This window comes from Cryptomeria japonica, chromosome 7 (genome assembly GCF_030272615.1).
Source record: "Cryptomeria japonica chromosome 7, Sugi_1.0, whole genome shotgun sequence".
In the NCBI taxonomy this organism is placed as follows: Eukaryota; Viridiplantae; Streptophyta; class Pinopsida; order Cupressales; family Cupressaceae; genus Cryptomeria; species Cryptomeria japonica.
In genome coordinates this window covers 577,606,281-577,620,940 of record NC_081411.1, presented here as the reverse complement: position 1 = coordinate 577,620,940, position 14,660 = coordinate 577,606,281, and the positions used below count along the sequence as shown (strand labels likewise).

The window sequence follows — 14,660 nt, the reverse complement described above, 5'->3', positions numbered from 1 at the left end:
AAAAATAAATCAAATCTCGTAGGCTCATGAAATAATTCTGAACATGCAACATTGTTTACGGAGAAGACAACTAGAAGCTTCAACACATTCTCTCACTACAAATCTGAGCACTTTGAAAATTTTCTGTTAAAATACTTAGCGAGTTGCGAATCTCTCATAACTAAAACTTCTGGTGCTAACACCAATTTCTCCAAATTATGTACTACTTCTTTCATTTGTTTTTGTCCACCTTCCTTTCGCCCTGCATCTACCTTCCCTAGAGACTCTTGATTACCAAGAGGGGGAGTCCTCCATAGAGCAGCCTACAAACTGATGTTGTTGAGTTAGAGTCAACCGATGAGATGTTTTTCCTGCGTCACATTTTCTTTTTGGGCATTTGGCCATCCCAAGGATGGCTAGACGTCCTCGGCGTCATAGAGACTTAAAAAGGAAAACACTTTCAAGTTGCAAAAAAAGGCAATTTTTAATTGTTTTGTGCACCCCTACCTCCTAGATCTCCCTAAAATTCATTAGGCAAAAGATTTTGACTCATTTGATCAATTTGCATGCGAGGAAAAAAAGTGGAGGAGCAAGAGGGTTTGAAGCAAGGAGCCATTGAAAGAGGAGTAGTAGGATAGAAGGAAAAGAGGTTGAATCTACGGTGGGATGTTGATCTTGAAGACTTGGACCAAGTTGATGAGGAGGAGACACCGGGGGGATTGGTTGGGATTTCGTTGGATTAGGTGGATGTGGACTATGACAGTGGTAGAGACTCAGAGGAGGACTCTGATTTTGATGCAGTGTTAGGAGATGCAGATTAGGGGCATCAGTGTACTTTGTTTTTTTGTATTTTATATTGTAATTGAAAATGAAACTATATGGCAACGGTGTAGCCTTTGGGCATTTTGTATGTTATTTTTTTAATATCACATGCATATTGACAATGAATTTTGAACACAAATGTTGTATATTAAAACTTAAGGTTCTATAATGTTTTCATATAAACATTTAAAATTTCCCTATATATTTAAAATTTTCCCTATATTTTATATAGCTGTCCCCTAGCTATCCCCAAAATTGGCAAAAAAAATCACCGTCCCAGAAACCTGTCCTCCCGTCCCCTGCCATCCCCGTCCCAGAAACTCGGGGTAACATAGAATATTATTTACCAAATCTCAAGATTGATGAAGAGGTACAGAAAAATAAACACCACCATACATTAAAAAATCAAGGATATACTCACAAATTAACTATTGAAATCTTATGCAAAATTGTACAATAGGTTTTGCGAAATGGTGTAGTATACCATTATTAATAATGTTGATGTAGGTGTACAGTCATCATTAAAACCAGAAAATAATCTTATTTTTAACCTAGTTCAGTAGAATGGTCAACAAACAATAGTACAACCAGCATCTAAGTGGTATGGCTGCAATTATTACACTCCAAACAAGTCACGACTCCTTATAGAGGATGTATGACTGGGCACGGCAATGCAAAGTCTGCAATTCTTTAAGTATGATCAAACATATGCAACAAGTAATATTGTTGATCCCTATACCCATAAATATGATATAATAATGAATTCTTCTACGACAGATATATTAATTGGAAACCTTCACAAATAACATGGAAATCTTTACCAAACTAAAAATCCAAAAACCCATGAAAATATGCAACTATTGTAGTGTGGCTCTATGATGGTATGGTTTACTATATAGCTGAATGAATTATTGTAGCAGCAGTATGGATTATTGTAGCAAATTCTTCAATCTGAAAATCTTCACTAATATTCATGAAACTGGAACTCCTTAAATGTTTTTAGCATATTGGGAATCCCTAGGTGGAATTACTCACATGAATAAGAGGGTTTGTCTTCAAATTTATTTGCGAAAAGGGTTTTCGTCCTTGGGCAGAAGGATGAACATACTCTTGATCTTAGCAAATTGGGGTTTTAATTTCATAAATTGGATGCCTCTCTTCTATGCCAACTCCTTTTATAGGCTCATTGAGGGAATACAATTGAATATTATGTTTTTCCTTTTTCGCTACAAAATTTAGTCTAGAAGTGTCTAGAAAGACCTTTAAATAACCTTTCCCTAACGACACTTTATGATAACTTGGAACCTTTAATAATAAACAGAAGCTGCCTTTTAATAGATATAACATAATATTACTAAGACAATTATTACTAAAGACAATTTAAGTTATTATTTTAAATTATTTCTGTTACCCTTCCCTTTAGCCTACAAGAAACAAAATAATAGGCTATGGTGCCTCTGATTATCTTCACCTGAAAATTTTGTCATTAAGTTTTTATAGTCCAATGCTTGCTTCCATATATAATCCCCTATTTTCAGCCATATCTCTATTTTTGGTTGGGGGTTAAACCTTTAGTACTAGGATTTAATATAGATGGAGGACACAGGCCCTTTCCTAGAATATTCTTACCCTCTATTCTAGAATCATATGTGATAATAAAAAACCTTAAGCATAGGGATAAATCACCATAAGTGTTTGAAGAAAAGACCAATTGTTTTTCACCCATTTATGTAGCTTTGATATACTGTGCTACAAAGAGTCAAACCTACACATCAATGCCATCTTGGCATACATAGAACTCCACGTCTTCCTTCACCTCCTCTTGCAACTCTAAAATTGGGATCTTTGCAGCCTTATTTAATTAGGTTCCTAGAGCCATTAATTCCTCCATGTTCCACAAATCTCTTTCTTTCATTTTCACCCTTTGGCTCCTTTGGAACTCCATCCACTGCAAACTTCAAAAAGGACCTCCTCCTCTTCCTAGGCATTGCAGGCTACAGTGAGGACTCCAAAATCCCATATATGCAGAAGAAAAAATCCAGCATTGACAGAAATAGATACATTAACTGCTACATAAACCAACAGAGGGGGAAACTTTTTTTAAAAACTGTTTTTGTTAGCTGCATCAGCCATGCCTTTGCTAGGGTTGGTAGAGACTACCATCCTTGCTCCAAATTGGTAGGAAATTGTTAACATAGAATGTAATAGGAGTTTGCTGAGACAGAATAGCATGTAAGTTATTAAGCCTATTATAATCAGCTTGGTTTGTTGGGTTGTTATAACTTATTCTAGCATAGTATGTTGTTGGGTGATTTATCATGACACCCTCAAGATATCATTATTAGTAATTTGTTCATGTAGAATAGACTAGGAGTTTGCTGGGTAAGAATGAGATCATCAGCAATTGTTGTATTGTATAATTTTACTTTGATATTATCCTGTTACGTGCATTTGAATCTAAAATTTATCACTGCCAAATCACTGTAACATAAAAAACCAGTAAACATATGACATTACAACATTTAGAAAACAAGAACTTATACAAACAAATTTTCCCTCAGGAAGAATAGATGCTTGGGTTTGAAACTGTTGACATTGTACAACCAAACAAGATCAACATTAGAATCCGAGCTAAAAACTTTATAAAACTAAAGTCCAGACAAACTTTGAGAACCAAAGCTGTCTGAAGTTTTGATATTGTTCTCTTTGTTTTCTGCATTCTTGATGTTAGTTCACTTGCATTTAGTGATTTATATAGACAATTTATTGATTGAAAGTCATTTCTTAAAGGTTTAGTTCAATTCTATCTATGTGTGTGAAATATTAGCAAGGATGAAACATTATGCAGTTACTTGTACATGTCATTTGTTTCACACAAGATATGATTAGCATCAGTAACGATCATAGTGTTTAGACTTAAGCTTAGCAAAAACTCAGCAAGCTGTTTTGTGATTCAGATTGGGTGGAAAAATGCAGTAAATCAGCAATTAAAAAAAATAATGCATTAAATTTTTTTTTAATGGGTTTTTTCCTTGAAATAAGTTAATTTTCTGTTCTTTTCACAGACTCGGCTAAGTTTGACTGCTGAGACTTGTGATTATTAGCTATTAGACTTGGTCGAGTTTCCAGACTCAGATCTGTGATTCCTCATCGAGACTTGCTGACTCTCAAGACTATTCTAGTGATAGACATCAAGAGTTAAGGATGAAAAATAAGAACAATAATCATGGTATTGTTGTTCTATGTAAAAGATGTGGTTGCAGGGACTCATTTGAATGAAAATAGAATATCAAGTAGAAACTTTGTTTGCAGATGTCATCTTCTCCATCTAATTACAACTATTGGAATTTAGCAAAATAAAATTTCCCAACAGGAGCAATAGGGAGTGAGAATGACATCTCTGTTGTTTGTACACGATCCAAATAATTAGAACTTGAAATCACATGGAATGTTATTTATCAGATGGTTAGCACAGGAACTGTTGATCATTCTTCATGGCATTGTTACAATTATATGACATGATTGTGTTTTTCTTGGATTGATCCAGGTTGATGGTTTTTCTGGTTGTCAGTACAAAAGTTTTTCAGCATTGAAGGAAGCACAGGATTACGTTGCACAAGGAACACAAGATTCTCAGGCTGTATGTGGGAAACAGGTACTTTTTCTTATCATATAAGTAGGAAAAAAGAGGTGTTTAAAATTTTGAGTTCAAACTCTAATATGGAATTGTAAGTAGCAGCTTAATTCGAGGATATTTGAACTTCTTTATTTGTTATTCTTTATGAAATACATTCAACTTGTTTTTAATGCTTTTGTTCTTTATGCCTTTGGCCATTGAATTTCATTTTTTTAAATTGTTGCATTACTATTTTATCTGCATCTCAGGGTGTCAAATAATTATGTTAGGGTGTGTTCAAGTAAATTTTTTTTATTTTTTAAATTTAATAATTTTTAGAAAATATCATAACATAGAACATTGAAAACAAAAACAGTGGTAGAGTTTAACAAATTAACATTAACTTTCAAGTTGAAATACACAAATGTCAAATGTCATTGTGTCAAAGAGTTCAAAGCTCACTCTACATATTTCATATTAGATTATTATTACATACTGAAATCCAAAACTATTGATAATCTGATGCTGATAAACAAACAAAAAACAAAAATCAGAAGTCTATCTACTCTGCTATGTTTCGATCATCCATATCAAGGTCCTCAGCTAGGATGGTATCCAGGTACTCATCACTCTCTAACTCAAGTTCCTTTGATGGGTAGTAGAACTGGGGGCAATTCATTAAGGCCATTTGGTTCAACTGCTTCATCCTCCATGCCTGCAACTTCTCTGTTAGGTGCAATTTGGTCTCATTTTGCTGAAGGACCCTCCATGTACCTAGGGTCAACACGAGAGAGAAGACGAAGTGAACTATGAATGTAGACCAAGTTCTCTGCTTTCTTTGACCCTAATCAGTTCCTCTTTTGTGAATGAATAAAACCATAAGTACTTCAATTCTTCTCACAAGATGAAGAGCTAGCTACTTGCAAGAGCAATCTGATTGCCTGTGATTGCAATTCAGGGGTTTCACCTCCATGGTTTCATTTCCATGGTTCCACCACCACTGTAAAGGGTTTCTCTTTGCTTGCATATCATATAAAGCTTCCACTGAAGCAAAATCACATTGCCCATGTGAGAACTTATTCCATTGACTCCTTCTAATTGAGGCATCCTCACCTTGACCATAAATCTTTTTTACTGCAGCCCAAAATCGCTTCAGTACCTCTCTACCCTCATGTGGAGCCCTCTTATTGGTCTCGTGTATTATGCCATTTAGGATTTAAGGCGTGGGCAACACAATGGAGGGGTGTGTTAAGTTTGTTCCATATTCCATGTAACTTTTCTTCTATCAAAGGATATAAAGAAAGATCTTTTGCATCAGTTATTTTCTTGACTCTTTCACACACGGAATCTATTTTTTCATAAACTTCCCCCAAACATGGCTTGTCGAAGTTTGTAAATTTAATCACTTCACATATGGGCCTAATAAAGTCCACAACAAATCTCACATCAGCTCAAAAATGGTCATCAAGGACCAAACCTCTCACTTGAGCTGCAGTATTTGATGTAGATTGCTTCCAAGCTGCCCATGCATCACAAACAATTATGGAACACAAAGCTCCTTTGACTTCACAAAGGCGGTCAAGAAGAAGCAAACTGCATATCAGCGGATTTGAGAAGTTCCACCTTGGCAAACTTACGATAAATGGCTTGTGTTGTGATGATTACATATGAACATCTGTATTTTTCTACCCTTTTCTATGAGGTTTGAAACCCAATGGAACTTGCCAATATCTTTGAGTGCATTGTTCAATGAATGCACACAACATTGTGTCCAAAATATATGCGTCTACTTTTTTTGCACCATCATACTTGCTGCTTTACAAATAAGGGCAACATTGGTAACAACTTGGACTACATGTGATGCCCCCAGCTCCTCAATGCTGTCACATAGCTGGTTATGAAGAAAATCTGCATTCTTTTCTTGCCTTGAACAGTCTATTGCCTTTAAAAATAAGGCCCTTTGCTGCATGTCACGATGACATTGAATAGTGGACGATTTCTAGCATCTGTCCACCCATTCATCACAATACTGCATCCTTCTGTAGACCACACTTTTTTCATTGGTCCAATTTGTTGCTCTAATCGATTTTTCTTTGTCAATTAGAGTTGTGCTAAGCTTTTTAGACCTAGGTGGTCCATTATTTACAGCTTGGACCATCTCTCCCTAGAAAGGTGAGCGAGCAGCATTTAACAGTGTTCCATTTGCGTAAAAGAAGCATGCAAATGCTGTATGAATTGCTTCTCAACCTTGCACATCAAATAGCCTTCCAATGGGGTTTGTGTTGCTAGTTTGTGGTCTCTTGTGAGACTGTTGTGCTGCTACATCTCCAGAAGACACATCTACCTCTACCTCTCTTGTTGTCCTTGTCATTGAAGCATGAGAGGAGCTCATATTATAAACTTTCCCATTAGCTCTTTCTTGATCCATCAAAGCCTCATATTGGTCTTCTTCATTTAGACAAGGATCAACACCTTTTCCAGGTTGGTGAAGGAAATGAGCCTTCACCCTCATGTACCTTGTCATGCCATTGGACAAATCTTGCATTTGATTGTGGTTGTTTCACCTGATTCTTTTGGCCTTGGAATATGGTCAACATACTTCCACAAGCGGAATAAGCCTTGTTTTCCTCCACTTGACATTGTGGAATTTGCCAAAAAAAAAAATTCATTTTTTTTTTCCAGCAGGTGTAATGTTTTTGCACAAATCGATTGCATATTAAAGATACTTAGATAAGGTGTCTGTAGTCTGATGTATTATGTTAGGTCTATTTAAGGCTTTAAGCCTTGAGGAGAAAACAAAAAAGTAATAAAAATTTAAAGTTTGTTTCTAAAAAAAAATTCAAATATTGTTTTTTTTTCAAGGTTATATATATATATATATTATTATACTTTTAAGTTTTCTCTGAACCAAACTTCTAGAACTTTTAATTATTATACTTATTAAGTTTTTATCTGAACAAATCATGTTCAGAGAACTGAATGAAAAGAAAGTCTTAGTTTGAACCTGAAGTGTTCATTGTGTGAGGAAAAGGAGCCTTTAGTTTGAGACTTAGTTGATGTTTGAAATGATGAGAAAATAATTTTATTTTTTTATTATTTTGGTTTCCATTTTAAAATCTAGACTTTGTAAGGCATGAATTAAAGATTCAAAACTTGAATCGTTGCATAGTGCTTTCTTTGAAGGCTTGGACTTTTTCTTTTCTTCGTGTGTTGTTTTCTGTGTAGGAGGCTTTGTGTTGTGAGCTGCGGTGGAGACTTTGTGTTGTGATTGACGTTGGAGACTTTGTGTCATGAGCCATGTTTTTAACAAAACAGAGGTTTCGTGATGTGTTTCTAACATTTTTTGTAAGGTTTTTTGGCTTACTTACACATATTGACCTACTACTTTAGGGCGGGAGGCAAATTTTTTTTGAGACTTGTAGTGATCGGGAGATGCCATTCGCTGAGTACCCAAGCACTTGCAAAGTCTCCTGAGACGTCTCGTAAGCCGGAAACGTGTCCGAGTCTTGAGGACGTGTCTTAGGGGTCAGGAGACGTGTCTCCATGCAACATAGGTTTTTTAATTAGAAAAAATTCAGAAAAATATAGTTATTTTTTTTATTAGAAATTTGAAATTTTTTTAGTTTGTAATGTGAAATACTAGAACTTCAAAATTGTAAAACAAAATTAATAGATATAATCATGGTAACAAAATGAAAAACTTAATAATGGTAGTAATACAGAATACTAATAAGTATTCTATATTACTACCATTATTAAGTTTTTGTAACTAGGCATTATTGAATATTAGATTGAGTTCAGGGCAAGAAAATTGAACCCTACAAGAACACTAAAGTCTATTACTAATACAAATTTAAAAAATAAAAATCGGAACCCTAATCTAATCGTTTGCAGCTTACCTTTGTCTCTTATGCTTTTGAAAATCAAAGGCGTTTTTTTGCAAAATTGAGTTGAAAGTTCGGAAACCTAACTAGTGCGATTTACTTCACACCATTGGGTTTTTCTTTACAATGCCGAGTTTCACTGCAAGTGCTTGTGTTTTGTTTTGTGTGCGTTTTACTTTGACGTGGGTGTTTTACTTTTTGTTTCATAGCATCTTTTTTGTTTGATGTGGACATTTTTATTTTTTATATGAGTTTTTTGTTGGAGACTAGCACTTTTCCGTGCAAGGGACGTTGGGAAACGTCTGTCCTGCGGACTCAACGCACCCCCACGACCCCAAAGACGCCTCGGAGATAGGAGACATGTCCTAGTCCCGGGATATGTCCCATGGGTCCAGAGATGCATCAGAGATGATAGACGTGTCCTAGTCTTGGCATGCGTCCCAGGGGTCCGGAGACGTGTAAGATTGAGAAAAACTAATATATTTATATATATATGTATGTGTATATATATATGTATATATATACATATTTATACATATATTAATATAATTAATTAATTTTAAGTTCTCCTGATGAGTTATTGAAAAAAGACAACTTTAAATTAATTATTTATTAAGTGATAATATATTTAATATTTTAAAATAAAGTCACTTTTGGGAGTTATAAGGATACATGAAATTAAAAAGTGTTTTTTATTCTTCCCTTTCGGAAGTTTCCCAAGCAAGTTTTAAAAGGAGGCAAGGGGTCTCATTTGAAAGGGACAAAAGACTGAGAACTTGTTATTTTTCTCTGTAGAGATTTCTTAAGTTTGTGCTTAAGGCCAAACTTAGTCGGTGGGACGGAAACCCCAAAGGTTTGGAGCTGAGGACGGTGTTGATGCGCAACTCAAAATAAAACACCCAAATATATCCTATTCTCTCTCGATCAAAATCTTTTATGTGCTAAAGAAATTGATTGTGTGATCACAAAGACAACTCCAAGGTTCCAAATTCGTGCGGATAGTCTTAGTTGGTTCATTGTGATATGCTGCTAATCTCAAGAGGTACTTACACAATTGTTCGGGGAGTGAATCAATCCAAGGATTTTGTTGATTGTTGACACTTGTAACTTTCTTCTTTTTTTGGAATGATTTTGCAATGAGCTCTTTTCAATCCTACTACTAAGACTTGGAAAAAATGAATGATTTTGCAATGACTTGTAAATACTTATCAAAGGAATATCTCAGACATAACTTAGTAGGGTAGACTAGAGTGTGCACGGAAGCAACATCACTTTTCTCACAAATGGGAATCCCTTTATTCAAAACCAAACTAAGGAACTTAACCAAAAGCAAAACTACACTAAAGCAAACCAAACGAAAAAAAACCAAACTAACTACTTGAGCCACTTAAGAATCACGAGTCAATTGACTCAAGGCAAATCAACAACTTGGCTTGACAAAACCACTAAACTAAAACACATAAAAAGAAAAACTATTCTTGAACTATGTACAAGATAGACATGACTGAAAAGACTTGAGTATATACATGATCTGACATGATTTCTCAAGATATGCAACAACAAAGTGGCAAAGGTGACAGTTCGAAGTCTTGCGAAATTGTCCTTAAATTCTAAGAGACAATCTCTCACTTTGCTACTCTCAAGCTCGATTAATTCCTCACGCAAAATTATCAACTGGGGTAAGTGATCAAGACTGTGATTGATCCAAATGCAAGTTGTTTTTCCTAAACCTCCATAATCAAATTTAAAATAACTTTCAAAATTAGGATTAAGAGAAAGGAAAGAGACAACATGGTGTTTTTCGCGTTCAAATGGAGATTGTTTACCGTTCACTGTTGTGTTGTAGGAAGAGAGGATGTCGACCGCTTCAGGAGGTCTCCACTGGTGGTGTATCGTTCCACTTGCATCCATAATATGCAAATTTTCACTTACTGGTTCTTCAATTCTTGGAAATAGACTTAGCACAACCTCGAATTGCTCTTCACTTTGCATAAACCACGCATCCTTATGAAACTCTATGAGCATATCTTCAAAAATGAAAGTCTCCTCGATAAGTGGAGTTCCAAAAATGTCCTCTAATTGATCCTTAAATACAATATCCAGTGGAATTTCATCCTCAAGCAATGCATTGGGAGGTCAAAGTTGATGATGAATCGTACCACCTCCCTCAAACTTGTTTGTCTTGAAAATTTGGTAATGATTTCATTTGCACTTCTTCCATAATATCATTCAGCGCCCCCTTAAATCGTTCTTCATATTTGGATTCGCTGGGGACAACTTGTAACTCTTCATTCAATACATCCATTTGTTTGTCTTTATTGATATTATATTTTCCTAAGTTAGTTATTAATGCTCAATCATGTAATATATTGTAATTTTAGTTTCTTCATAGAAACTTTCTATTTTGTATTTCCTTGTAATTCTTTATAATGATCTTCATGATCATTTGTAAATACAACAATCCATTTTTACCAATTACCTCTCGGTAATGTGGTATCGGAGCAGAATTAAAGAATTTTGAAAATTTTTGTTTTTGTTTTTTTGGGCCCTTTGGTTTTAGTCTGCAGATTTTCAAAACTAATCCTCGGCAAGGCTTTGGTGGGTTTGTTTTGTGGTGGTGATCGCTCTTATTTCATGCGACTTGTTTTTTCACCATTTTTCACGATTTATTTTCGTGATTTTCTTCTACTACCATTTTTTCTGCCCGACGGCCGCATCTGTATGGTTCGTTTTTTTTAGTCATGATTTTTTTTTTGAGACCTGCAATCGGCGACGTCTTCTTTCTCTGCGGATTTCTTAGGTTTTATCCGTGATGCACGATCTTTAAAAATTGCGACACATCGCTTTCTGGGCAAATCGCGATCTTCCTTCACCCCGCGCATTATAGTGGTCTCTAGGCGTCGGCAAGGGTTTTCTGGATTTCCATGGCGGCTGTGCTCTTTTTTTTCTGCAACCTTCAAAACCCGCGATTTTCACAGTGACCTAGGGTTTTGCAATTTTTAACTAGGGGTTTCCCTTGAGCTCAAGTCGAAATTGTGTTCTAATTGTAGATTCTTAGTGGGTTTTTCAAGATTTGAACTGCGTTGTTGTCTGATTTTTCTGGGCAAATCGCGATCCTCGATTTTTCAGCCATCCTCCTTTGAGCAAGCATTTGCAGCCAAATCCTTTCACAAGGATAAAGGCAAATCTCAGCCATCTCAGTCCTCTCTGCAGAAGGGCTCCAGTTAGTCACAAGAAGGTTCGAAGAAGAAGAAGGTTCAATGCAATTAATGTCACAAATATGGCCATCTGATTAAGGATTGTCACAATCGGATAGCTTCCGAACAGCGAAAGCAGGGAGGGTCTCAGCCTAAAGCCAATGTCGCTGAGAACACAAAGCAAAAAGAGTTTGCCTTTTATGCCTTCATGGCTAAAAGACCTGTAGACCACGTGAAATCTTTTGCTTGGTATATTGATTCTGGTGCTTCTAGGCATTTTACTCACCAACGTGAATGGCTTACAAAATTCACTCCCTATACTGATTCAATTATTTTTGGAGGAGGTGAGGAGTATACAGTTGTCAGCAAGGGCAACGTTCAGATACAGTTTGGTGGGAGGAATCTCATATTCCTCAACGTATGCTACGTTCCTAGCATGGAACTGAACCTTCTCTCCGTGAGTCAGATTATGCGGCATTCTCCTCAGCTTGATGTCATCTTCAGTGCACATAAGTGTTCGATTATTGATTGTGCGACACGCACTACAGTTGCTGTTAGTATTGAGGATCACGGTCTTTACAGACTTGTGGATACAGGTGATTTTCTTGAGCATGCCTTCGCAGCAAAATCCTCCTCTATCACCCGTCTATGGCATCAGTGATATGGTCAACTGAACATTCATTACCTTGCTTAGCTTGTTGAAGAAGATCTAGTACATGGCCTACTGGAAATTCAAACTCAAAATCAACGAGTTTGTGACGCTTGTCAGGCTGGGAAGTAGCACAGGACATCGTTCAAGGATGGTGACTCATGGCGAGCATCTAAGGTACTGCAGTTGGTCCGCGCTGATGTATGTGGTCCAATGAATACCCCTGTTACTGGGTGCAGGTATTTCTTAACTTTTTGTTGATGATTATAGTCGTAAGATGTGGGTGTACTTTCTTAGACATAAATCAGATGTGTTTCTTGTATTTAAGAAATTTAAGGATGTTTGTTAACCACAACATACACCCCTCAACAGAACGGCGTTGTAGAATGTCGCAACCACACCATTACAAAAATGGTTAGGCCTATGCTGGAACACATAAATGTTCCTAAGAAGTATTGGACAGAAGCAGTGTTTACTGCAGTATATCTCCTTAATAGGTCTCCCACTCATGCTGTTAAAGGGAAGACTCCTAAGGAAGCATGGACTGGTCGTAAACCCAGTATCAGCCGTTTGAAAGTTTTTGGCTCTCTTGCATATGTTTGGATTCCGGATGCCAAGCGCTCTAAGTTGGATTCCAAGAGTCAGATACTTATGTTTACAGGATATAGTGACAACCATAAGGCCTACCGGCTGATTGATGTAGACATTGATCGTCTCATCTTCAGTCGTGATGTTGTCTTTGATGAAGATCGAGGACCATTTCAACTTTCCTCGTCTGAGCAGAATTATGAGGATCAGCCTTTGAAGGCTTCTGATTTAGGTGTTCGTCTTCCTTTTGGTTCACCTGATGGGAGGGATGATGCAGATTTTGTATTTGATGATGCACTACCTGAATTTCCTCTGGATGATGCTAATCTTCCACTTGTTCCAGATCCTCTTCCACCTGCAATTATAGTTATTCCTCCTCCATCTAATGTTGGCACATCTACTCTCCAGCCTAAGTGGTGGGCTAAGACAATCAATGATCTTTGTCTTGATGAGCTCATTGAGGGTAGATCTTCCAGAAATAAGGCAAGCAGCAAAATACAGTTAACTTTGCTCTCATGGCCAACATTCATAGCATTTATGAGCCTTAGACCTATACCGAAGCAAAAGGGATTCAGGAGTGGGAACAGGCAATGGATGTAGAATACCAGAGCCTTCTGAAGAACAACACCTGGGTTATCTCTGATCTTCCTCTAGGAAAGAAACCCATTAGCTGCAAATGGGTCTATAAGGTCAAGTATCATGCAGATGGTACCTTAGACAAATACAAGGCCAGATTAGCTGCTCGAGGATTCACACAGCGAGAGGGCATTGATTATGAGGAGACAATTGCTCCTATTGCCAAGATGAGTACCATTCGTCTTCTTCTCGCTATTGCAACTCAGTTTGGATGGAAAGTCCATCAGATGGATGTTAAGAGTGCCTTTCTCAATGGTGAGTTGCAGGAAGAAGTCTACATGATGCAGCCTCCTGTTTTCAAGGTTGCCGGCAAAGAACATCAAGTATGTAGACTTGTTAAAGCACTCTATGGACTTAAACATGCTCCTCGAGCTTGGTATATTAAAATTGATCAGTACTTGGTTGCTCATGGTTTTCAGCGTCGTCCTTCTGACAGTAATTTGTATATCAAACACTCTGGTGATGATATTCTTTTTCTTGTTGTCTATGTGGATGACTTGATCATCACTGGCAATTCAACACATTTGATTGCAGAAATCAAACAGGATATGTGCAAGGATTTTGATATGACAGATTTGGGGCTTCTTCATTATTGTTTAGGTGTTGAGGTTTGGCAGACTGATAGTAGCATTTTTATTTCTAAGTCTAAGTATGCCAGGAACTTGCTTGACAGGTTTCGCATGCAGGATTGCAAACCTGCTTCCACACCTATGGAGACTGGCTTGAAGTTGTCAACCAAGTCCAATTCTCCTCCTGTAGATGAAACACAATTCAGGCAACTAGTGGGCAGCCTCATCTATCTTACTGCTACTAGACTTGATCTCAGTTTTGAAGTGAGCTACATTTCACGCTTCATGATAGCCCCCAAGGCTGATCATTGGGTAGCAGCGAAGCATGTGCTGCGTTATGTGAAAGGCACCTTTGATTATGGACTTCTTTACACTAGGAGTGATGATCCTAGACTCAGTGGGTTCACAGATTCAGATTGGGCAGGTTCGGTTGATGATAGGAAGTCAACCTCTAGATGTGTTCAGTCTAGGATCTGGTGCAGTCACTTGGACTAGTAAAAAGTAGCAGGCAGTGGCTCTCTCCTCGACATAAGCAGAGTATCGAGGAGCAGTTAAGGCAACATGTGAGGTAGTTTGGCTTTGCCGGATGCTTGCGGATATGCAAATATCTCAAGCAAGTCTGACTCCCTTGTTCTATGACAATCAGGGAGTGCTCAAACTTGCCAAGAATCCCGTCTTCCATGAAAGAACCAAGCACATGGAAACTCACTGTCATTTCAT

The 14,660-nt window shown here is 37.1% G+C and overlaps 1 protein-coding gene across 2 annotated transcripts in view; it reads left to right on the top strand.

Moving 5' to 3' along the window:
* LOC131073115 (uncharacterized) overlaps positions 1–14,660 on the top strand; it is a 210,099-nt gene that overhangs the window by 22,415 nt on the left and 173,024 nt on the right. For both annotated transcript variants that reach the window (XM_058009500.2, XM_058009499.2), the window contains exon 2: positions 4,349–4,456. In XM_058009500.2, coding sequence (XP_057865483.2) covers positions 4,349–4,456 — 108 coding nt within the window. The remainder of the gene's footprint in view (positions 1–4,348; positions 4,457–14,660) is intronic.